This window comes from Balaenoptera borealis, assembly GCF_965194805.1.
Source record: "Balaenoptera borealis genome assembly, chromosome: 6".
Taxonomy (NCBI): Eukaryota; Metazoa; Chordata; class Mammalia; order Artiodactyla; family Balaenopteridae; genus Balaenoptera; species Balaenoptera borealis.
In genome coordinates this window covers 9,622,527-9,646,743 of record NC_138863.1, presented here as the reverse complement: position 1 = coordinate 9,646,743, position 24,217 = coordinate 9,622,527, and the positions used below count along the sequence as shown (strand labels likewise).

General features: G+C 40.9%; 1 protein-coding gene across 1 annotated transcript in view; it reads right to left on the bottom strand.

The window, feature by feature from the left end:
* DNER (delta/notch like EGF repeat containing) overlaps positions 1-24,217 on the bottom strand; it is a 327,914-nt gene that overhangs the window by 186,795 nt on the left and 116,902 nt on the right. The window contains exons 2-4 of the mRNA XM_082396186.1: positions 19,091-19,393; positions 16,802-16,896; positions 14,425-14,591 (exon numbers count right to left, since the gene is read on the bottom strand). Of these exons, the coding sequence (XP_082252312.1) occupies positions 14,425-14,591; positions 16,802-16,896; positions 19,091-19,393 (565 nt within the window). The remainder of the gene's footprint in view (positions 1-14,424; positions 14,592-16,801; positions 16,897-19,090; positions 19,394-24,217) is intronic.

The window sequence follows — 24,217 nt, the reverse complement described above, 5'->3', positions numbered from 1 at the left end:
GTTACAACAGACACCGCAGAAATACAAAGCATCCTAAGAGACTACTACAAGCAACTTTATGCCAATAAAATGGACAACCTGGAAGAAATGGACAAATTCTTAGAAAGGTATAACCTTCCCAGACTGAATCAGGAAGAAACAGAAAATATGAACAGACCAATCACAAGTAATGAAATTGAAACTGTGATTAAAAATCTTCCAACAAACAAAAGTCCAGGACCAGATGGCTTCACAGGTGAATTCTATCAAACATTTAGAGAAGAGCTAACACCCATCCTTCTCAAACTCTTCCAAAAAATTGCAGAGGAAGGAACACTCCCAAACTCATTCTATGAGGCCACCATCACCCTGATACCAAAACCAGACAAAGACACTACAAAAAAAGAAAATTACAGACCAATATCACTGATGAATATAGATGCAAAAATCCTCAACAAAATACTAGCAAACAGAATCCAGCAACACATTAAAAGGATCATACACCACGATCAAGTGGGATTTATCCCAGGGATGCAAGGATTCTTCAATATACGCAAATCAATCAATGTGATACACCATATTAACAAATTGAAGAATAAAAACCATATGATCATCTCAATAGATGCAGAAAAAGCTTTTGACAAAATTCAACACCCATTTCTGAAAAAAACTCTCCAGAAAGTGGGCACAGAGGGAACCTACCTCAACATAATAAAGGCCATATATGACAAACCCACAGCAAACATCATTCTCAATGGTGAAAAACTGAAAGCATTTCCTCTAAGATCAGGAACGAGACAAGGATGTCCACTCTCACCACTATTATTCAACATGGTTCTGGAAGTCCTAGCCACGGCAATCAGAGAAGAAAAAGAAATAAAAGGAATACAAATTGGAAAAGAAGAAGTAAAACTGTCACTGTTTGCGGATGACATGATACTATACATAGAGAATCCTAAAACTGCCACCAGAAAACTGCTAGAGCTAATTAATGAATATGGTAAAGTTGCAGGATACAAAATTAATGCACAGAAATGTCTTGCATTCCTATACACTAATGATGAAAAATCTGAAAGAGAAATTATGGAAACACTCCCATTTACCATTGCAACAAAAAGAATAAAATACCTAGGAATAAACCTACCTAGGGAGACGAAAGACCTGTATGCAGAAAACTATAAGACACTGATGAAAGAAATTAAAGATGATACCAACAGATGGAGAGATATACCATGTTCTTGGATTGGAAGAATCAACATTGTGAAAATGAGTATACTACCCAAAGCAATCTACAGATTCAATGCAATCCCTATCAAATTACCAATGGCATTTTTTACGGAGCTAGAACAAATCATCTTAAAATTTGTATGGAGACACAAAAGACCCTGAATAGCCAAAGCAGTCTTGAGGCAAAAAAATGGAGCTGGAGGAATCAGACTCCCTGACTTCAGACTATACTACAAAGCTACAGTAATCAAGACAATATGGTACTGGCACAAAAACAGAAACATAGATCAATGGAACAAGATAGAAAGCCCAGAGATTAACCCACGCACCTATGGTCAACTAATCTATGACAAAGGAGGCAAAGATATACAATGGAGAAAAGACAGTCTCTTCAATAAGTGGTGCTGGGAAAACTGGACAGCTACATGTAAAAGAATGAAATTAGAATACTCCCTAACACCATACACAAAAATAAACTCAAAATGGATTAGAGACCTAAATATAAGACTGGACACTATAAAACTCTTAGAGGAAAACATAGGAAGAACACTCTTTGACATAAATCACAGCAAGATCTTTTTTGATCCACCTCCTAGAGTAATGGAAATAAAAACAAAAATAAACAAGTGGGACCTAATGAAACTTCAAAGCTTTTGCACAGCAAAGGAAACCATAAACAAGACGAAAAGACAACCCTCAGAATGGGAGAAAATATTTGCAATTGAATCAACGGACAAAGGATTAATCTCCAAAATATATAAACAGCTCATTCAGCTCAATATCAAAGAAACAAACACCCCAATCCAAAAATGGGCAGAAGACCTAAATAGACATTTCTCCAAAGAAGACATACAGACGGCCACGAAGCACATGAAAAGATGCTCAACATCACTAATTATTAGAGAAATGCAAATCAAAACTACAATGAGGTATCACCTCACTCCTGTTAGAATGGGCATCATCAGAAAATCTACAAACAACAAATGCTGGAGAGGCTGTGGAGAAAAGGGAAACCTCTTGCACTGTTGGTGGGAATGTAAATTGATACAGCCACTATGGAGAACAATATGGAGGTTCCTTAAAAAACTAAAAATAGAATTACCATATGACCCAGCAATCCCACTACTAGGCATATACCCAGAGAAAACCGTAATTCAAAAAGACACATGCACCCGAATGTTCATTGCAGCACTATTTACAATAGCCAGGTCATGGAAGCAACCTAAATGCCCATCAACCGACTAATGGATAAAGAAGATGTGGTACATATATACAATGGAATATTACTCAGCCATAAAAAGGAACGAAATTGAGTCATTTGTTGAGACGTGGATGGATCTAGAGACTGTCATACAGAGTGAAGTAAGTCAGAAAGAGAAAAACAAATATCGTATATTAATGCATGTATGCGGAACCTAGAAAAATGGTACAGATGAGCCAGTTTGCAAGGCAGAAGTTGAGACACAGATGTAGAGAATGGACATATGGACACCAAGGGGGGAAAACTGCGGTGAGGTGGGGATGGTGGGGTGCTGAATTGGGCGATTGGGATTGACATGTATACACTGATGTGTATAAAACTGATGCCTAATAAGAACCTGCACTATAAAAAAACAAACAAAACAACTAATACTAAACTTTCATTGGGTTATTTGTATGGAAATATGTTAATATAAATGTTTCAGACATTACATGAAATTTCTAAAAATCTTATATTTGTATTTGTATGGAAATATGTATGGAAATATGTTAATATAAATGTTTCAGACATTACATGAAATTTCTAAAAATCTTAAAAAAAAAAAAAAAAAAAAAAGAAGAATACTAAGTTTATATTGATTAACACAAAAGAATGTCAATGACGCATTAAGTGAAAAAAAGCATGTAACCAGACAGCACATGAATGTGTTCTGTTTCCAAAAAAAAAAAGCATGTAGGTACATGCACGTACTGTCATATAAAGAAAGTATCTGCAAGGAAATACCACAAAATGTAAACACTGGTTGTCAGTGGCGGATGGGGAATTACAGAAAGTACATTTCAGTTTTTCTTATTCTTGTATGCATTACTTTTATGATAAGAAATAGACACTAGAGCCTTCTTTTATTTTCCAAAGGAAGAGTAAATTGGAAAATTACATTCTGGTGAGAAAAAACCATACTCCCTTATGTTTATATATTCAGCCTTGACAATCAATCTGTCTCTTTCTCTCTCTCCCCCAACTCCCATTCTTCTCCCTCCTCTCTTCCTCACTTTCCCTCCCTCTCTCCCTCCCCTCCCCCTTAGAAAGAAGAAACAGAAGAGATCTTACGGAGAAGCAGAAAGTGGACTGTAAAAAAGGCAATGAAAGAATTTACTTTCTCAGTTGAAGTGTGCACTGACAGAAACTTAGAAAAGCTTGCAACAGTAAACTGGCAAAACCCTGAGAAGGTTTGTCTTGAAGTTAAAAGAAGCTGGGAAAAATTTTTTTTTAATATTTTAATCAAATTCTGTGGATAAGATTTGGGTTAAAATTCACGTTATCGATTAAGTAAAAAGGTACTAGTTAACAAGAAGTTCTTAAAAATATAAAAATAATTTTATTTATTATTTAATGTTTCCAAATTAATCTATAAGTAAAAAGCACTATCTTTATTTTTAAATAAAGGGCTGAGAGAGAAGGAGAGAAAAAGAATGGAAAGGCAGAATGGGAAGGGGGAGAGAGGGAGAGTTTATGGTTATAAAGACATACCTTGAATTTGCTTCTGAAAACCACTTAATGCATTAGGCTCACATTATAGGAGAATTACCTGCAGCCTCTATGCTCTCCTTTTTTATTTATCTATTTTTTATTGAGATATAATTGACATATAACATTATAACAGTTTCAGGGGTACAACAAAGTGATTTGATATTTGTATATACGGCAGAATGATCACCACAATAAGTCTAGTTAATATCCATCACCATACAGAGTTACACGTTTTTTTTCTTATAATGAGAAATTTTAAGATCTACCCTCTTAGCAACTTTCAAACATGCGATACAGTATTATTAACTATAGTCGCCATGCCATGCTTTACATCTCCAGGGCTTACTTATCTTCTAACTGCAGGTTTGTCCCTTTTGACCCCCTTCACCCATTTCACCCACCCCACACCCCATCCACCAACCTATTTTCTGTAGGCCAGCAATCTGCCTTTCTACGAAGCCTGATTCCAGGGGCTGTCTTGAAGGGCAGGAGAAATGTCTCATTTATCTTCACTCACCTGCCCCAATTCCACCACAGCCTGACCAACCAATGCTCAACAGGGCCCAGTGAATATTAGACTGTCAAATCTAAGGACCATGTGTGTTTCTAATAGATTTTTTTTAAAAAACAATGCCTGGTTTATCACCACAATCAATAAGTACCAATAAATAAATGTTGCTGACCATGACGATATTTAGGAAGATAGCAGAGCACTGACGCTCAAAGCCAACTAACAACCAAAAATCCTAATATTCATTACCAACAATAAGAAGATCAAAAAGAATAATCTTGATTGCTAATAATATTGAAATATGGATTCAATTTAAGTAAAACTTGAACTTAACAGAAAACTCCCAACTAGACAAATGTGAGCTATAACAATTTTATCTAAATTATGCTGTTCAGGACAGCCTTATACTTCTGCTTTTGTTCTCTTCCAACTATTGCCTTTATGTGAACAGTCTCAAGTTTTTTTTTCCCCCTGTTTCAGGGAGTTCAATAGACCATATTCAACTGTGGCTTTAAGATGACCAATAAAAGGTGAAATATTTGCATTTTCTTTGTTAAATCTTAAGCATTAAGCAAAAGCTTTATGTTAATGATTCTATAGCTGGTATCCTTTCCAAACTTCCTTTGACTATTTTACCCCTGGCCTCCAGAGCAAGATATCTTAAAGGACAAAGTACAAAATGTAGCTTTCCCAAAAGCATGATGAAAAGTTTCTTTCTTTCCCTTTTTTCTTCATTTGATCCTCTACTTTTAATGTAATAAAGGAGGGTAAAGTTTAAGTGTCACAGAGATGGGTTGTGAAAACTTACAAAGAATTCTTCAGATTAACACTTGCAACTGGAATTTTTCTTCACATGGCATTTACTGAGCAGAATAACTGTTACGTATGAACAAAATTTAATCACTCAGGTGACCATGTGACCATCATAGTGCAAGGAGCTATGACATGGTTCCTTCTCTCTAGAAGTTTACAGCCTAATTAAAGATATAAAATCAACATACAAAAAGATCAAAGAGGAAAGGAATATTCAGATGTTGAGTTGTATGATGCTGGCTGCAAACGTGATTATCAAAGGGGTTGGTGAGACTTCAGTGGCTGGAAAAGTGAGAATTTTATAAAGGAGTTGGAAAAAGGGAAAGGAGACAGGGCTGGGAAAAAAATGATGCCAGCTACAGAGAGAGAGAAATAAGTGGGAAACTTGCAGGATTGGGGTTAGATGAACATCTGGAAAGGGTGAACAGCAAGCCAAACCACACAATTCAGAAGGGGGAAAAGACAGCTCCACTCCGGGCTGGCATCAATGTGCAAAAGCTGGGGGTGGTCCAGGCAGAACTGCTGCAGTTTAAGGAAGACAGGGTCCAGACCACAGAGACGAGGGCCTACCATGGGCAGAGAAGCCGGACAGGGTGATAGCCCTGAAGGGGAACTAGAGACAGTGCGGCCTTACGCCTGCAGGAAATTAGATTTCACAGCTGAAAGCTGGAGGAGGTTCAATACTTGTGGGCTTAGAGAGGAAGATTCCAGCTCAATGTACAGCCAACGGGCCAGGGACCTCAGAGCCCCAGATTTGCATGGTAAGGTGTATACTCCATCCACCTCCACCAATAAGAGCTCATAAAATACTGCAGGTTTGTTGGAGAATGACCTGGAGACTGAAGGCTTCATGTAACTAAGCAGGTCTGGAGAACGCAGGTTCAGACACTATGAGAATGAAAGGGGTGATTTCAGAAAATAGTCGGGCAACAACCTGTGTACGACAAAGATGAGTTAAGACATTTCAGAGAATCAACCCTGCTTTACTGGTTCAGAGCTATGATGCAAATACCCATCCCTATACTAATGGGTCTAAAAAATACCATACTCAATGAAGATATCATCAAGGTCTAGTAAAGAGTATTCAGAAATTTTAAGTGCCCCAATTAATACCTTATTTCTTTATATCCTAATTTATTCTAGAAGATCTGAGGGACTTACAGAAAATGCATACCATTAAATAGTGAAATACAAATTAAAATGGACATCAGAGCCAGGAAAAATATAACTTGAGTGCATGCAAGAGAGCTAGGCAGGCCATAAAGTCTTCACGGTTGCAAGAGTTGAATTACCAATCTGGCTCTGCATCTCCCAGTGGCCTTTTCCAACAAGTAAGAGGAAAACTTATACTAAGCAGCTTTTACTCCACATGGGAATTCTTTCTTCTGACATGTCCTGGTCTATACCTGGCCCTTCTTCCCACCCCTTTCCTACCACCCTGAGTCTTCCACAGGGAGTCAGATCCTGGGAGCTCCACATGGTCCTCATGGCCAGGGACTGGCCACAAGGAGCTTGGAGGTGGAGAAGCACAGCAGGTGGGGAGGGGCAGTGTCTGGCCTATTACCTCCTGATTCCTTTTAACTCCTGAGCAAGAAACACAGGAATTCATCAAAAAATGGCTGAGATAAAGTAAGGCCCACCCAGAGAGCTGATGCCTAAATTGCTAAAAATAGGCACAGGCAAAAAATTTAATATTGGTCATTATGCATGGCTTTAGGGAGCTCTCCAGCCAAACTATGATGTTTAAAAAAATCTCCTGTCCCTACTTTCCTACTGGAACATTTTCCCCTTTGAATACTGCCTACCATCCTTACCCCAACTAGTGAGGTCCTCATGGTGTCCCCTGGCTTTTGGGAGCACTTTTGCCCAAATCCATCTTTTCAACAAATTTACAGGATGAGACACTCCAACTCCAGCTAAACTACTTTTGAAACTTACATTTTAAAGGACAAGGCTCACAGGAATAGTTTACCCAGAAGGGATGGGAGAGAGAGAATTCAACAGTAAGAAACTAGAGCTTTATTAAAAGATTCTGAAAGACTACCTGAAAAATCACAGCAAAGTCTAGACTTCCTTTACCTGTTGAGGATAAACAGAGAACCCAGGAAATAAAACTCACACCTTGAGCACTTAACTTTAAATGTATTTGTTCATGTTTAAGATAAGAGGCAGTTGGAGGCGTGGGTGGGATTTTCCAAGGTTCTGTTATGTGCCTGTTGAAATTAAAGTCTATTTCCAGTTGTGATGGCCATTTCAGTCGATTTTTAGCACTATTGTTAAATTATCTTAATGACACAGACTCTTGGGCCATCAAACTGTCATGCACTGCCCTTTGTACAGCCAAGCAGAATCCTTTGCCTGCCCTGCCATCCCCTGGCCCCACCCACACCCCCTCCACCCCCAGCAAAGTTACCTGCTCCTTCCTCTTTGACACGCCCCTTGTCTCCACCTTTGTTGCCCCTGCACTCAGGGACCACACCTAAATCACCTTGGCATTTCCAGGTGAGCACAGTGCCTGAGAAACAAGGCACGCAATGCAGATTTTCTAAACTAATAAGGAACTGAGTATTTCCCACAGCCCTGCTGCCTAAAAATGTAAATAAATAAAACTAGGTTAAGTTCCCTGATTTGGAGATTTGGGAAGCAGGTAAATCAGTCAAAAGAAATGTCACTGAATGAGCAGAGAATGTTGAAAATGTACACATTGTCACATGATCACACACAGCTTAAAGAGTTGTTCTAAAACTTTTAGAGACACAGATGTCTCTGAGAATCCAATGAAGTTTGGGCTTTCTCCAAAGAAAGATGCACAAACACATAAAAGTCTACAGTGCATTTTCAGGAGATTCATGGGATCCATGAAGTGACCTTTGACCTCCAAAACTGTTGCAAAACCAGGGGCCAACTGAGCCCAAATGAGGAACTTCTGCCTAAGAATACCAGCATCTGTTGGTTGCGTACTGAAAATTCCATGTTTTTAAACATGCCAGTATAAACAGACTACAAAAGACTGTATCTCCAAGGAAGCATCATGATGCCAGTGAAAACAAATGTATCAGGTAAGTCCCTAAAGATTTAAACCAATGGGGCTGTGAAAGTCCATTGCACCAGAGCCATCTTATTATCTCAATAAAAGTCTTAACCCTCATTGTACTTGCTCAAGTACTGAGTAATTTCTCCTTATTTCTCAAGAGAAACAGAATGCACTGCTTTACAAATCATTTTGCAAGACAAGAATCTTTTCAACTGGATATTTAGCATCAAGGAAATTTAAAGCACTCTGCAGCTCCCAGGTGGCACAAAAGGGTCATGGGCACTCTGGGAACATTTCTAATCCAGTTAAGATGGCAGTTACAAAGACCTGGAGGTCACTGATTTCCAGAGTTCTGTGGCTAACCTACTAGCTATAATCTTGAAGACGTGATCCCAGATCCTACAAGGACAGCACTGTTCATTCCTTTGTGAAGTTAAAGTGGATCTAAAGTTACAAGAGCAGCTTTTTAGTAGATCATAAACGATATACCATTGGTCTGTATTTAACATACAGTGTAGTTCTTTTTACAACATAAATTAGACATAAAAATGTACTAAAAACTGTAAGAGAGAATGGTACAAATGTGGTAAAAGTGATCGAAAAAGTAGTGGCTTATGAGCAGGAGAAGGGAATGAGGAAAGCAAAAAAAGGCAAATATAAGCAGCTAGACTACCAGAAAGAAAAGACCGCAGAGAGGATGAGCTGGATGGAAAGGAAAATAAATTCAAGGAAGAGGAAAGAGGTAAAATACCAGATTGAGGTAGCAACAAATACAGACCATAGAAGTGAAAAGTAGGGGAGAGGGGAAGCAGCATTTCTCTGAGCAAGCGATCACAAGAAGTATCAGTAAAGTACACATGCCCTGCTGGGTTTTCTGATAAGAAGGAGAGTTAACTATGAGGATATTCCAGGATCGTCTGTGTGTTTGTAGGAAGTTGTAAGAATTTAAGGAGATTTGGGAATCCATGTAGAGCAGAATCTTTTGCTGGCTGTTTTCATCCTATACTACTCCAAGTGAGGAGAGTTTAAATGAGGTCTTGAAGCAGATGAATGGATAAAGAAGATGTGGTACATATATACAATGGAATACTACTCAGTCATAAAAAAGAATGAAATAATGCCATTTGCAGCAACATGGTTGGACCTAGAGATTATCATACTAGGTGAAGTAAGTCAGACGGAGAAAGAAAAATATCATATGATATCATTTATATGTAGACTCTAAAAAGATGATACAAACGAACTTATTTACAAAACAGAAACAGATTCACAGTCTTCAAAAACAAATTTATGGTTACCAAAGGGGAAAGCTGGGGGCAGTGAGGAGGGATGAATTAGGAGTTTGGGATTAACATATACACACTACTATATATAAAATAAATAATCAACAAGGACCTACTATATAGCACAAGGAACTCTACTCAATATCCTTTTTTGTTTTTTCTACTCAATATTCTGTAATAACCTATATGGGAAAAGAATCTGAAAAAGAACAGATGTATATGTATGTATAACTGAATCGCTTTGCTGTACACCTGAAACTAACATAACATTGTAAATCAACTATACCCCAATATAAAATAAAAATTAAATTTAAAAAAAAATAAATGAGGTCTTGAGAGATAGATTTGGCTGCCTGAGGCATGGAGAGGATGGGAGGACAGGGAAGGTACAGGTGGGGATGGAACAAGTAGCAGGTGGCCGGAGCAGAGGTCCACCGTGTAGAATTGAGGGGAAATATGCCTAAGGGCAAGGGACGAGAAGAAATAAAAGCTTAGAGAAGGAGTCCAACGCAGCTTTCACCCTAAGGAAATGGAGACCTCCAGCAGCTTTCCAACACAGAGACCACACAACCAGGGGGCTGGTTTGGACCCCAGCCCTGAGATGGTCCATCATGGCAGTGTCTCCAAGCAACCACAAGTAAAACGAAAGCAAAAAATGACCTGCTTCAGACAGGGAAGCCTCAGCTGCATTTCATGGAAATGCAACTGGAACAAGGAATCTCCTACTTGGGACTCGAGAGCGCTGGGTGAATGGATCCTCACGGAGCTAACGAGCACCTTGGGTACCTCCAGTGGAGCAGAAGATGCTAAACAAAGGTCGATTTAGTGCTTTGCCCCCAAAACATCGCATAAAGCAAATAACATACTTGGAAGAGACATATTTAGGGAAAACAGAAGAGATAATTAAGAAGAGGGTGGAAGCGTTGAAGTTAGGTGACAGCACAGGAGGAAAGGGGCTGGCACACTGAGGCCCAGAGGGAAGAGTCACATGTTGTGTACGATGTTACATCACCTCTTTCTTCCTGTGAAACAGTATAAATATTCATAAGGCCATGGTAATGAAGGAAAACTGGAAAAAATTAAATGGAGTAGCAATGGAAAAGGTCAAAGATAAATACATTCTCATCACCTGGAATGCGCAGAATATTAATGCGAGGCTCTCAGCAATACATTTTTAAAAAGAACATTTATATGACATCGTATTGTATTCTTCAACTTAGTTTTTAAATTTAAAACTAAATCTTTGATTTTTTTTCTCCATCAAACATAATATACTGACTTTTAAAATTGCTGCATAGTATCCCATTGTATACTATAGCTTAACTTTTTAATCATTCACTGCTCTATTGTTAGAGGTACAGAACATCTGTAACTTTTTAAAAATTTTTCTTGGAGTATAGTTGCTTTACTATAATGTAAATTTGTGTATTTGAAAATATTTGTATGTAATACAAAACTCAAAATTATTAATATTGGTTACTCAGAAAAGAAAGATGGAGTTTGACTGGGAATAATGATATTTATATTTTAAAAAATACCACTTTTAAATTTTTTGAATTGCTTATAACTATTATAATAAGAATGGGATCCTAGTAGTGTTTAAATAAAAGTATATAAAATAAAATTTTAAAACAAACATTTATGGAAAGCTGGTAATGGCAACCAAGTTTGTCTCTCAAAGACAAAAAAGGGATTCCTTTGCTCTGTTGCAGAGAAATATTAAAACTCCTCGGGATCTTAGTTATGTAAGGGAATCTACGGAGAGTGAGGGAAAGAGAGGAGACAGTTCCTGAAAGGGCCTCAAGTTTCTTTCTAGGAAGGAGCGGCAGTGACTAAACACAGCAGCACAACTCTGGAACTTTCCTCTCCCTTCAGCATGGAAGTTTTCTCCCACCTGCATTGGCATCACTTTGTTCATCCGTTGAATGAATGCCATTGTATTCTTCAAAACAGTCTTTTGGTTCTTAGCTAAAAATGTATTCATGTCTATAGAGCCCAGTATTGTAAAAAAAAAAAAAAAGTAATTATTATAAGAAGTTGCTTTAAAAAAAATTAAACTCTCAAAAAGAGAGTTCAACACTTGTCAATGTAGTAAGCATAAGGCTTCCACAATGATTACAAAAGATAAATCTTGTTTCTTTACGATAAAAGGATTTTGTAAAAAGAAGTAGCTGGCCATGTATAGGTGTTGCCAATTTATCATTGTGAGGAAGACAGCCATTCTCTCGGAAGGAGCTTGTGAAACAAGACTGCTATTTTTAAAAAGAATAACACTAAAAGAGGGTGAGCTCCATTACAAAGCCACAAAAAACAGGAGGCTCTAGTTAGGAAACTTAAAAAGATATCAGATCACAAATTTTCAAAGTGCAAAATAATGGTTTAGATAAATAAAGGATCAAAATCATTGTCTCCTCATCATAACCCAAAGTATAAGTTTTGAGAAAGGATTCCTTAATTTAGTTATTAACATATCAAATTAATTTTTGGAAATTATTCCTCTAAGGAACATTTCAACCAAAGACATGTTTTTCCATGAAATTTTCTGGTAGCAAAATGAACACAAATTATGCTGGAGTTCATAAAATTTCTTGTACCTCAAAAGAATAAATTAATATTAACACTGGAAAATCTTTATTAATATTCATCCCTGATATACTGCTATACTCCCAATATATATACTCCCAATATCAGTCTAAATCACGGTTATGTTAAAACCCAAAGTAGTATAAAATGTAAGATAACATTTCGAATGTATATATTTCAGTAAAATTAATGACATTTTAAAGAGTAGTGATAACTCATACATTTTCTTGAAATGTTAGCTCCATGTCATAGAACAGGCTAATCTACTAAAAAGAAAAACTAAAAAGATTAATATAAAATAAAATTGAAACTATGGATCAAAATATACAAACTATTTCCTTTTAAATAAATTGTTACAACAGATATGGAAGCAAATAATAGTTACTTGTACTGGGGAGTAAAATTTAGATTTGACTGTTGACAACACTTCATCACACAATTTCTAACTAATAATCTAGTACTGTATCCATCTTAATAGCCAAAAACTGGTCCAAAGTTGAATACCGTCCCCTCTTTTACCAGCATGTCCATTCCCCAAGCTGATTTCTTCTTACCTTCCCTCTGCCCAATAAAATCCCTGCCCCCCACCCCAGTTGGATTTCCAAAGATTGGGAAATGACCTTATCACCAGAGAAGGATCAAATATAAAATACAATATAAATTATACAGAGCTGAGCATTTCATTTTCCCAGTTTGTCGTCATTCCATTTGCATCAAACACATATCTTGGAGAATACACCTTAATGCTTCCATTTAATTTAGCAAAATATTTAGTGTACCTCAGAAAAAAATTATGAAAGCAACCAAAAGCATCCCTAACATTTGTAATTTATATTTTCACATCCATTTTCATTAAACCCTTTCAACACCCCTGAGAGACAGGTGCTGCCTCTACCCCCTAGTTCCCTCATCCTCCAGGTGAGGACTGTTAGAATATATGATTGGACAGGACAAGGTATTAACAGCAGGATGCAGAGGGCCACTTGGGTGCACGGGACTGGGATGAGCAGAGTCTGAACTTGAGCTTGTGTCTTTGAGTTGAGGCTGCAGGACGGAACAAGTCTGAATAGAGTCGGGAAGTTATCAGCATGGTAAGCGGCTAGAGTTACAAGTCCCAACCCCGGAATGAAGAGAACTGGCAGAATACAGTCAGAACGCTAAACCAGAGGAAAGTCCACTGGAAACTGCCCAAGCTTAGCCCTTGAGGGGAGCAGGAGGTAGGGGGGTGAGGGGAGGGTCAGGAGGAATCATACTTTCTGAAGGTCATCTCTCCTCCAGGGCAGAGGAATCTAAAAACAGCTAATTGGACATGTGGTAGTTTAGAGAAAGGTAAATGACAGATTTAACCATGTTAGAGAAAATGTGAAAACTCAGAAGTGACCCATGGAGGAAGGTGGTGTGGGCAAGAGGGACCCCAAAGAGAGTTGTGATCCCCCCAAGTTATTCTGAGTCAGAGGTTCAGAAATGATAAATTATTTGCTCAGGTGCTGAGCCCAGGGCCCTGGGTCAGGCCAACATCAAGTGGAAACCAACCTTCTTCTGAGACACCAACATTCAATGCCTCAAGTTGCCCACAATTCCAGGAGAAAGAAATGAAAGAGTCAAAATTGAACCCGAGGACTTCCCTGGTGGCGCAGTGGTTAAGAATCCACCTGCCAATGCAGGGGACACGGATTCAAGCCCTGGTCCAGGAAGATCCCACACGCCATGAAGCAACTAAGCCTGTGTGCCACAGCTACTGAGCCTGCGCTCTAGAGCTCGCGAGCCACAACTACTGAGCCCACGTGCCGCAACTACTGAAGCCCGCACGCCTAGAGCCCGTGCTCCGCAACAAGAGAAGCCACCGCAATGAGAAACCTGCGCAACGCAATGAAGAGTAGCCCCCGCTCACTGCAACTAGAGAAAGCCCGCATGCAGCAATGAAGACCCAATGCAACAAAAATAAATTAATTAAAAAAAAAAAATGAAGCTGAGATTCACAGCATTAAATGCCAAAGACCACACATCTAGGACTCTGGCCAGAACTGGGATACAGTCTCTGGATTCCAAATCCCACAATTTTTCCATTTTGAGCCACACTGGAAATATTATCTTAGAAGCCAATTTTGATTATAAGAAAAACCTCACCTAAAATGGAGGAAATTATGCTGATGGCTAGAATTCAGATTATCTGGGCAAAATTCCCTATATACTATCTCTAAACACCAAACCGAGGTCGGGTTGAACCAGATGCGGTTTTGGATACGAGATTTCCATAACTCACCGATGAAGTGATTGTGCCCCAAGGCAAGCATCTCCTCCAAGAGGACGAGGCCCCCAGGGGTCTGGAGGAGGGTCACGCTCCGTCCATCTATGAGGGAGCACTGTTGAAATCCTGTGGCCGTGACCTTCCACAGCAAAATCAGTGAGGCAGTGGCATCTTGACGAATTCTGAAAATGAGAACGATGTCAATGGGAAGTCCCTTGCAGAAAAATTCATCTTAGAATCAGTCCATCAAATTCAAAATAAAAATAAAGACGGCACATACATCCATAAAAGTATTGGGAAATGGAGGAAATGATCTTCTAAACAGGAGCCCACTTCATGCGGACTCACGGCCGTCATTTCCCACACCGTTAGAAACGCCTGTCTCCCGTTTGATCAAAAATATACCACAAAATCGCTAATAGATAACTCACCTTTGGGTAACAATTTTCATCAATAATAAAAGGGTATATTGAGCTTAGAGACAACTCCTTCCATAACCACACAATATAAAGAGTCCCACTAAAATTTATTATAAATGTGTAATACATTCCCAAACCACCTGAGTGGTGCTGCTAAAATAAGTGAAAGTGTGTCACCTCCCATGCTTCTGGCCTCCTCTGGTTTCTTCTTGCTTTCAGGATAAAATCCAAAGAATGAGATGCCCTAGACGACTAACCCACCCCGGCCTCAGTTTCCTCTCAGCCTCGGATCCTACAGTTCCATCCTTGCCACCCGGCGCAATGGCCACGAGGAGCTACTGTCTCTTCCCCAGGCAGGTGCTGTCCCGGGTCCCAGCCTTTGCCTGCCCTTCCACCTGGGAGCTGTGTCATTCTTCAAGGCTTAGCCCACTAGCACCCCTCCTCTGAGACCCCCTGCACCCACCTTCCCGGCAACCAGCAGTTGCCTGTCCTTCCTCTGTGCTGCCGGGGAAGGAGGGTCGCGGTGCACAGAGCTGCACCCCCCAGGGCAGAGCTCCTGGCTTGCAGCAGGGTGCCCAATAAAGGGTTGATAAATGATCAAATTCATGAATAAATGAAAGTGTAAGGAGCTAGTAACGCTCCCACGTGAATTCAGCACCCAGAGATCATTCAGCACTCCCATCTTAACTCAGTCTGGGTCAGACTCTGCTCTTTCTGTCCAGATCTGCAGACTCAGAGAGTCGGGGAATTTCAGATTTTTTGAGGGCGGGGGCGAGAAAGAAAGCATTTAAAAGGATAGATCAGAACTATTCAGAAAGGCTTATGAAAGTAAAACAATATGACCTAGACAAGAAAGAACTGGTTTCATAAACATAAAGGCAACTAAATGATCCCAATTTCCCTGAAACCGGCTCTGGACGGTGGAGTTTCATCTTTGGTACGAGCAACGGAACACTTAGGACAGGGGTCCCCCTACTGGCAGAACTCAGAGCTGCCTCAGATGCCACGCCCTTCTCCCTACAGGGATTTCTTCCCTGTGCCCGGAGTTCACTGCCCATCCTGGCTTTTCCTACCAGAAGAGTTCAAGGCAGGGAGCAGGGGATGCAGGGGCAGTGGAACAAAGCCCCTCTCCCGAACATTTCCAGGGACTCCGTTGTTTAGAAGGGAAGGTGGGCAAAAATGACCCTGTGTAAGTGAAGAGTGGGTCTCCAGTGCCCACTGCCCTCTTAAAATGGAGCGATGCAGCACACTGGTTAACCAGGGCCAGGGCCATGTGTCCCCCTGTCTTCTGAAGTCCCTGAAGGCTAGAGAGCAAATGTCCGTTTCAGTGCATGAGGAGGAGGATGGGGAGCGCCCATTAATAGCAACAGAGAAGGACGGGCGGTGGGAGCTGTCAGACAGGTGCGGGGGGCGGTGCTCCAGGCAGCGTGACTCGCCAGCAAAGCAGAGCACCTGGCGCCCTGCCAGGGCTGTAGGCACTGCTTCCCTTTGCCTCCTCCCCATCCCCACCAGTGACAACCCTCGGAGTATAATTTGAATGAGCTTAAATTTAAAACACAGCAAAACACTTGTCTCACCTGCTTGTTTTTAAAGAGACAATTGTCATGTTTGGATCTTACATGTGGGGTAAGTTATGCATACGAACTTAACTAATGGCCCACTAAAATCAGAAGGAGCCAAAGAATCTGGGGAGCAAAAGTCATTTGAGAAGAGAAGGGTCTGGCTCTAGGTCTTAGCTAAGGCACCTGGGTTTCCTATCTCCCACCTCACTCATCCAATCCAGCCTACCTGGAATCTTCTCCTCTGAAATCGCTCCCTCTAGTTTTTGAGGGACAGAGGCCATATCTACACACGGAACCATTCATGATTCTCACTGGACTGACCAGTTATGGGCCAGTTATGTGAACAGACACCACCCAGCAGACAGTCACAGCATCAAACATAATCATTTTTAACTGGGAGTTTATTCTTACTTGACTGAAGTGTTCTGTGGCACCTCGAAGGACACCAGACGGCCACCCGCAGAGCTGTTAGAACTGGCATTCCCACAGGCAATATCTGGAATCACCTGGAGGAACAAAGAACAAAAACAAAGAAGACAAGTTATGGGGGTTAATCGTGGTGCAAGATAACCTTAGGAAGCAAGATTTCATGAGCTGCCTCCACTCCATTCCTTTGGGTGAGGCTGGGGACGGCCACTTGAGAGGCCAAGTGAAATCTTACAAACTCTAACCAAAATGAAAGCTTTGCCATTTGAGTTTCTGAAACGCAAAAGCTTTGCTGAGAGGCGTCTACACATTCCCGGGATGACTACAGCTGCTGATAGGACGTTGTGCGGAAGGGCGGAAGATCTGCTCCCCTCTCTCTTTCATCCTGCAAGCAGTCACGGGCCTCTGTTCTCTGCTCAGTCTGCGGGTAACGAGGGACTAAATGCTTAGAGAACAAGGAGGTGGCCTTAAAGGACTAGCTTCCATGCCACAGGTAGAAATCTCAATGACTAGGAGAATGAGCTTTCCAGAGAGCAATAGACGTGTCTGGTCTGAATGACCGTGCTCTGTGCAGAGGTGTACGTAGGAGCACGTGCTAAGGCCAGGTAGCTGGGAGCTGCCCTTTTTTTCCCCTGTGGACCAGACCTTCATTTTTAAGTAACGTGTTCCGGAAAGTATTATACTGATGTGTGCAAAAAAAGGAGCTCAAGGGGGGAAACTGTGCTCATCAGGAAGCATATTGCTAACACTTGAGCTGTGTCCAGTGAGGTGCCTCTGGCCTGTTTATTCATTCATTCCTCATGCTGTGATCACTGTACTCATCCCAAGAGTCAAAACAAAAGGGTATTAAAAGTGTTCGTCATCACTGAATTAACTGAGAACAATACAGAAATTCTCTGCACTTTCACCCCACTCCCAACATGTAGAATTTATTGTCCAGAAATATATTCACGTGTTCCTCTGGCACTTTTAACCTGCTTCTTGAACAGCCTACAAAATAACCGCATGACACGAATATGAGGCAATTCTTTTTTATATTTACCAACTGTAGGATAGCATGTCTTTGAATAAATAGGTTGAAACGGTTGGCTGGGGAGAAATTTTCTTTAAAGGACACTTCCTTGATAAACATGGGACCAGATCTAATTCACATTCAAGAAGTGAGTCATTCAGCAAAGAGATATTAAAATCCTAACTTCAAAACATCCATTACAAATCTGAAATCAGAACAAGTTCACAGTTTTTTAGGTAGGATAAAAACACTGCCCTGCGGTCTGGATGGGGTCTTCACAAATTGTGTGGCAATGAAAAAAAAAGTGGGTCAACTGGTTAAAATCACCCAGAAACATCAAACAAGAAATGCTGCCTTACTTCTTTTATAACAATAATCGAAATTTCTAGACATACTCTTTGGCTCTAAAAATGCTACACAAAGATCTATGTAGGGTTTTTTTTTCATTTAAGCTACAAAACCTGTAACAATATACAACCACAGGTCTATACGGAAGTCATATAAAGGACACGATATGGAGTGGAATTACACTTTATCGATGTTACCTCAAACTCACGTTTTGTATTTGTTCTTCTATTCTTCTAGCTAGCAAACTTATACTTTATGTCATCTTTTAAAGGTCTGCTGGAAAATCCTCAGAATGGGACTTTTGATGAGCTTGAAAATCCAATAAGCCAAACCCAGACTGGACAAGATTCAATAAACAGAATTTGCTGTTGCCAAAATGAATAAAATTTGGAAATCTCATTCTCGAATGCATTTCCAAAATATTTTAAAAATCAGTGATAGCGTTTTTTTTTCTAAATCCCACTGAAGTGCTGCAACTTACCACCAAAAGAACCTAAACAATAACAAACAAACAAAAAATGGAGCATAAAATTCCATGAAGGAAAATTAGGTCAGTAATGGAGGGTCTGTAATATGTTCATTTATAATATTCTTCATTGAGCTGCCTGTCCCCAAATCTAAGATTATCTCATAGAAATATATGTGGCTATCATTCCAGAAAATAACTTCATTCATTTTCTTCTCTCGCTTACTCTTCTTATGCTCACAAAACAATCATAACCGAAACGTCCCATTTACGCAACCAGGAGAGATTTCCTACACACAGAGGCAGAAAGGAAAAAAAGTTTGGCATATCTTTTGTTCAATGTGTAACTTCAGGGTCTTGCATTTTTATTGCTGATATCAGAACCACTGGAATTATTTTAACTGTACTGGTTTCTTCCATAAAAGCACATGCACTAAAATGTCCTCACCTCCACTTGATCCCATTTCATTTCTACAACTTTCTGCCCAGTTTTCGGCTGCCACGTTGGCAGGGTGATGGTGGCCTGAGAGCGGGGCAGGATTATGTCAGGCTCCTGGGTGGTGGGGACAGGCTGAAGCTGTCTGGGTGCCATGGACTCCGTCCAGCCAGAGGCGGGGACACTGGGAAGTGCCTGTTCACAGATTGGACCTTCATAGCCTTCATTGCAAATGCAGAGGTAGCCATTGCTGCTGTTGCTGCTGCTGCAGTTGCCATGGTGACACGGGTTGCTGGCGCAAGGATCGGCAACAAGCTGAAACGAGACCATAAATGGGTCAATTATTCCCTCATAAGAAAAGTGGCGCCGTCTCTGGGAAATGAGCTCCGTGGCTCAGAGCTGCAGCTCTAACAGAAACGCTGTTCCTGTGGAATATGCATTTTTAACTACTTGTGCTGTTTGGGGCAGGGGGGCCTCCCAAGGTCATCCCAACATTAACCCTCCCACAGATAACAGGCATCCAACAAGGAAGTATGTAGTTAGTGGGGAAGAGCCTCCCCCACCCCAAGGTCCTAAATAATGTTGATTTCAGGAACACTTACTTAGAGGAATTGTCTAAGGCAAAAATAGTTAAAACTGAGGCTTGTTAGGAATATACCAACTTTGACATTTTTAGCTGCCAGTCAACCGATACTAGGGATCTAAATTGAAATCTCCTCTTTCACATCCTGGACCATTCATTGCAAGGTTCCCTCATGAGAAATGACTGCCTAGTTTATCCCCCCTACAGATGCACTTACCTATGTCTTCCAATTTCCTACCTGATGAACAATTCTCTTTAAGGCGATGTTATTTAATTAAAAGCTTCCAAAATGATCAGCTTGCGTGACAACTGCATGCTAGAAGGGAGCATGGTGGTGACTTATATTAAGCAGAGTTCTATGAAAGTTTCTCCCTGATTATTTTGGAAGGTGATTACAGAGAAATGTTACCCTGCTGGATGTGGAAGATAAAATTTCAGTTGCATATCTGTAAATTGTGTTCATGTTCTAAGGAAAGTGTTTATCGCTGAGTCCTTTGCTGACCTCTGACTTGCCGTTTGTTATTACCTGGAGATGCTACAAAAACAATGTGAAATGAAGCAGCGTAACAATGCTTCTCTCCAGACAGCCCAAGGGTTCAGGCATGTTCACAGAGCTTATTCAGTTATCATTTGCTTCTGTGATAACAGAAAATTAGACCCTGGTTTCTCAGGGCTGGTAATAGAATTGAGTGAATAGACAACAGAGAAATGGGACCTTCAATTTCTCTTGTTGAAATGAGTTCACACTTAAACACACATGGATAGAATTCTGCCTGGAAAAACAGCTACTCGTTCTGCTAGTGACCCTTGTTACACAATTTCCAGCAAACTCCTTTAGGAAGATTAAGGGATTTTGGACTGAATAAAATGAAGCTCCAAAAATACCACATTGTTAATTCTATGCTCTCACTTGGCAAAACCTTCACAAAATCTCAGATAAGAGTAGGTGGATTGGTATCTGAAGAAAATATTTCAAGCGTAAATAATTTAAAATATTTACGATCTTTATCAACTCAAAGTAAAATCCAAACTCCTTCCACGGCAGACAAAGCCCTCCCTGATCTGGCCCCCTCCTATCCCTGAGGTCCTCTCTTCCCACACTTTATCCTCTTCCCTTACATTCAACCCCCTTCACCTTCTTTATGTCCCTGCACTATGCCAAGGTCATTCCCACCCCAGGGCCTTTGCACCTGCTGGGCCCTCTGCCTGGAATGCTTTTCTCTCAGACTTTGCATGGCTCTCTACCTCATTTCACAAAGTTCTCTACTCAAATGTCACCTCCTCCGAGAAGCCTTCCCTCACCGTGAAATCTAAAATAAATCCCTTTTTTGTCTCCCAAAGACATGTGAGCCCCGTCAGTGCATGGACTTATCTGCCACGTTCACAGCTCTATTCCCAGCATGTTGAGGAGCACAGAAAACACGGTAGAGTTTCTTTTAAAAAGCACTGGAAAAATAAAGACAGATAGATCAATCAACATCTGAAAAGCAATGTGTGATAAGGGACAGATTGAACTGCTCCTTTAGTCCTGATACTGTTCCCGTGCTTTGGATTTATTTTTAGGAAGGCTTTGTGGAATGGGTATCACCTCAAGAAGGAGGAAGAATTTAATTAGCTAGGATAAAGAGGACATATAAACCAGGTTTCTGATATCAGCTCATCTGACGGTTGACCTAGTCACAAATTTAGACTTTTAACACATGCCTAAAAACATAGAAATACATTTAAATCGTTTTTAAAAATTGGAGAGATCATTACAAAAATCAATTCTGGAAGTGCAGACCTCCATGGTGCAGCTCAGGGAATGACAAGGCAAAGACCACAAGGCAAAGATCACCAATCCGATGGCCAAAGATGCCCCAGGGCTTCTGTCCCATCGCCACAGCCTACTGCTGGCGACTGCCAGTCTCAGAGACCATCAAGGTGAGTCACTGTGTGAAGTCTGTCCCTTCGTGGGCAGTGTCGGGGTGGGTGCTGGCGGAGAGAGCTGGGTGGGAAGGGCAGCCCCCCAGGGCAAGGCCCAATTCACCAGGCCCAGGAGTCAGCTCCACCAAGTGAGGGAATAAAGAGCCGAAAGAAAAATATGCTGAGGATAAACAATACCATCTAAGTGCTGCTCTCTAGGCTTGATAGATGAGAGGAAAGCAGGGAGAGCATGGGATTCAATAAGGAATGACAAACATAAAAGGCCGGGAGAAACGCTCTGGGTAGAGAAAAGAAGACAGAAGCTAAAAATTAAACTATCAGCTGTATAGATTTCTAAAGGGACTCAAAACAGTGAATGATGTGATGGTGCACACACGTACGCACATGTACACACACATGCACTGAATACAAAGCAGGGCGTTAAATGCACCGCGAGATCATTGATCTCGTCTTTAAAATAATCATGTCATATTCATGCTACTACCTTGGGTTTTCACCTAGTTGCTTCACTAACAATGACAATTACCTTCCTTTCTATCCTCTAACACTTCAGACTAGTTTCATTAAAAAGAAAACAATCTTTTCAGTTGCCTAACAGCAAATACAAGATAAAATGCAATCATTAACCTTTAAGCAAAATCTTGGCATCATAAATATTTATTGTAAGTCCTGTTTTTCTGTACACAGCTTATTGAGTTGTTTTTTTAAGTTTGTATGTGTATTTTATCTCACAGGGAAAAAGTCCTGTTACAGAGGTCACTACTGCCCTTGAATCCCATTACATTTGAACTATAAGCAGAAAATAAGCAAACTGCCAAAATGTATAATGAGGCAAAATATCGTAATTAATAGACCTGACTTTGGGGATGCTCAAAATTCAAGGTGATACCTTCTTGGCTATAATTTCTAGCTTCTAATGATGGGGGGGAAAGGGATGAAGACTTTGTAATATCAGCAGGAAGAGCAAAGAGAAAGCCTATGGGTTAATGGTTTTCTGCTTACAGCAACCAACAAGCTCATTTATTAAATGCTGTATGTTCATTGCATCAGATTAATTCATCTATTTAAACCAAATTTTTTCACATCATAGAGCTAAGCTAAAACTATTCTTTTCACATTTTATTTTCAACTTTTCACCTATGTCAAATAATTTATACTACAATCAAGAGCGCTTATGGGGGTGCATACAGGGTGAGGTCAGAGCGAAGGCGCCTGCCAGCCCCGGGACTCATGATTTGAAGGTAGTCTCATGTGACACTTTAGCTGTGACCAGTTTTCCTTCCCTAAACTGAGTGCTGCCCACGTTTTTGGCAATTCCAGTGCCCTCTGCAGCATACGAACAGAAGGATGAAAGGTCAAACTTAAAACAGGTATAAAAGAGGCCCACTTACAGGGTCGTTAAGATACAATACGTCAAAGCTACCAGGGTCGCTGCAAAGTGCCGCACGCGAACACCTTCGTCTGCCTTACCTGGTGATGGTGGGGCCTGGGAGAAACATAACCACCTTCCTGATCCTTCCATGCTAGTTTAGACACTCGGTGGACTTTGTTCCAACTTCTCCTGTACTTTTACAGAAAACTCCACATGGCTGATCAGTAATTCAAGTGCCATTTATCCGGCACTTGTGATGTGCCAGGTAGGATGCCTACAAGAGGGGTCAGGAGTATGAAGAAAGCCCAGTCCCAGCCCTCAGAGAACTCTCAGTCCAGCAAAAGCGTAAGACACATGAACCTGGACGTGCCCTGAGCCGTCTGTCAACTAATACCCTGCATATATGCGTGTCAACCATTACGATCGTGTGTTTGATTGAGTTAAAGTTCTTAACACTGAAAAAGAGAATGGGCTTGATGATTGCAGCTAAGAAATGAGCAGCTTACGAGCAGGTCTCAGAAGCCATCTCTTAGGTGGCAGTGGCAGCTCTCACAAAAGCAGCAGCAGAAAAGAATTTTCTAGGCGAAAATGGAGGCAGGTGAGCCCCCAGCATCCTGGTGACGGCCCTGGTGCGCAGGTGGCTGAGCCGCTTGGGCGAGCTGCTTGCCTGCTCTGGATACACATTCCTCGCACATCCAGGGGCTGGGGTGGAACAGGTCAAGTTCTGCTCCAGCTCTGCGGTTGAGGTTCCTATTGACATGACTGTTTTCAGAGGGTCCAGAGGAGCACAGAGCAAACCTGGGGTCACCTCCCTCCCTCATTTATACCCACGTTCAGTGGGCAGAGTCATCCAAACAATGAGAAGAGTGTCTGAGGAAACGGACGCAAAGAAGCCCAGGAGGAGAGCCTACAAACACTGATGGAACACGCCACTTGGCCCAGGCCACGCAGGTCACCGGCTGGGAGGGAGGGGCACAGTGGCCTCAGGGCACTGAGAGAGGAGTGTAGACACAGAAGGGAAATAACCATGGGGGAGTTTGTGTGTGGCATTAAGAAATAAGTAGAATGGGCCAGAGTTTTAGTAAACTGTCTGAGCAGCAGAATCAATTAAGGAACTTTTAATACAGATTTTGATACAGATATTCGTATTATAGGAAGAAGAGGTGACTTATTAAGTAAGGAACAAAAACAAAAGCCTGAAAGCAGGATTTTTCAACTTGTGCACTACTGACTCTTTGGGCTGGGTATTCTTTGGCGT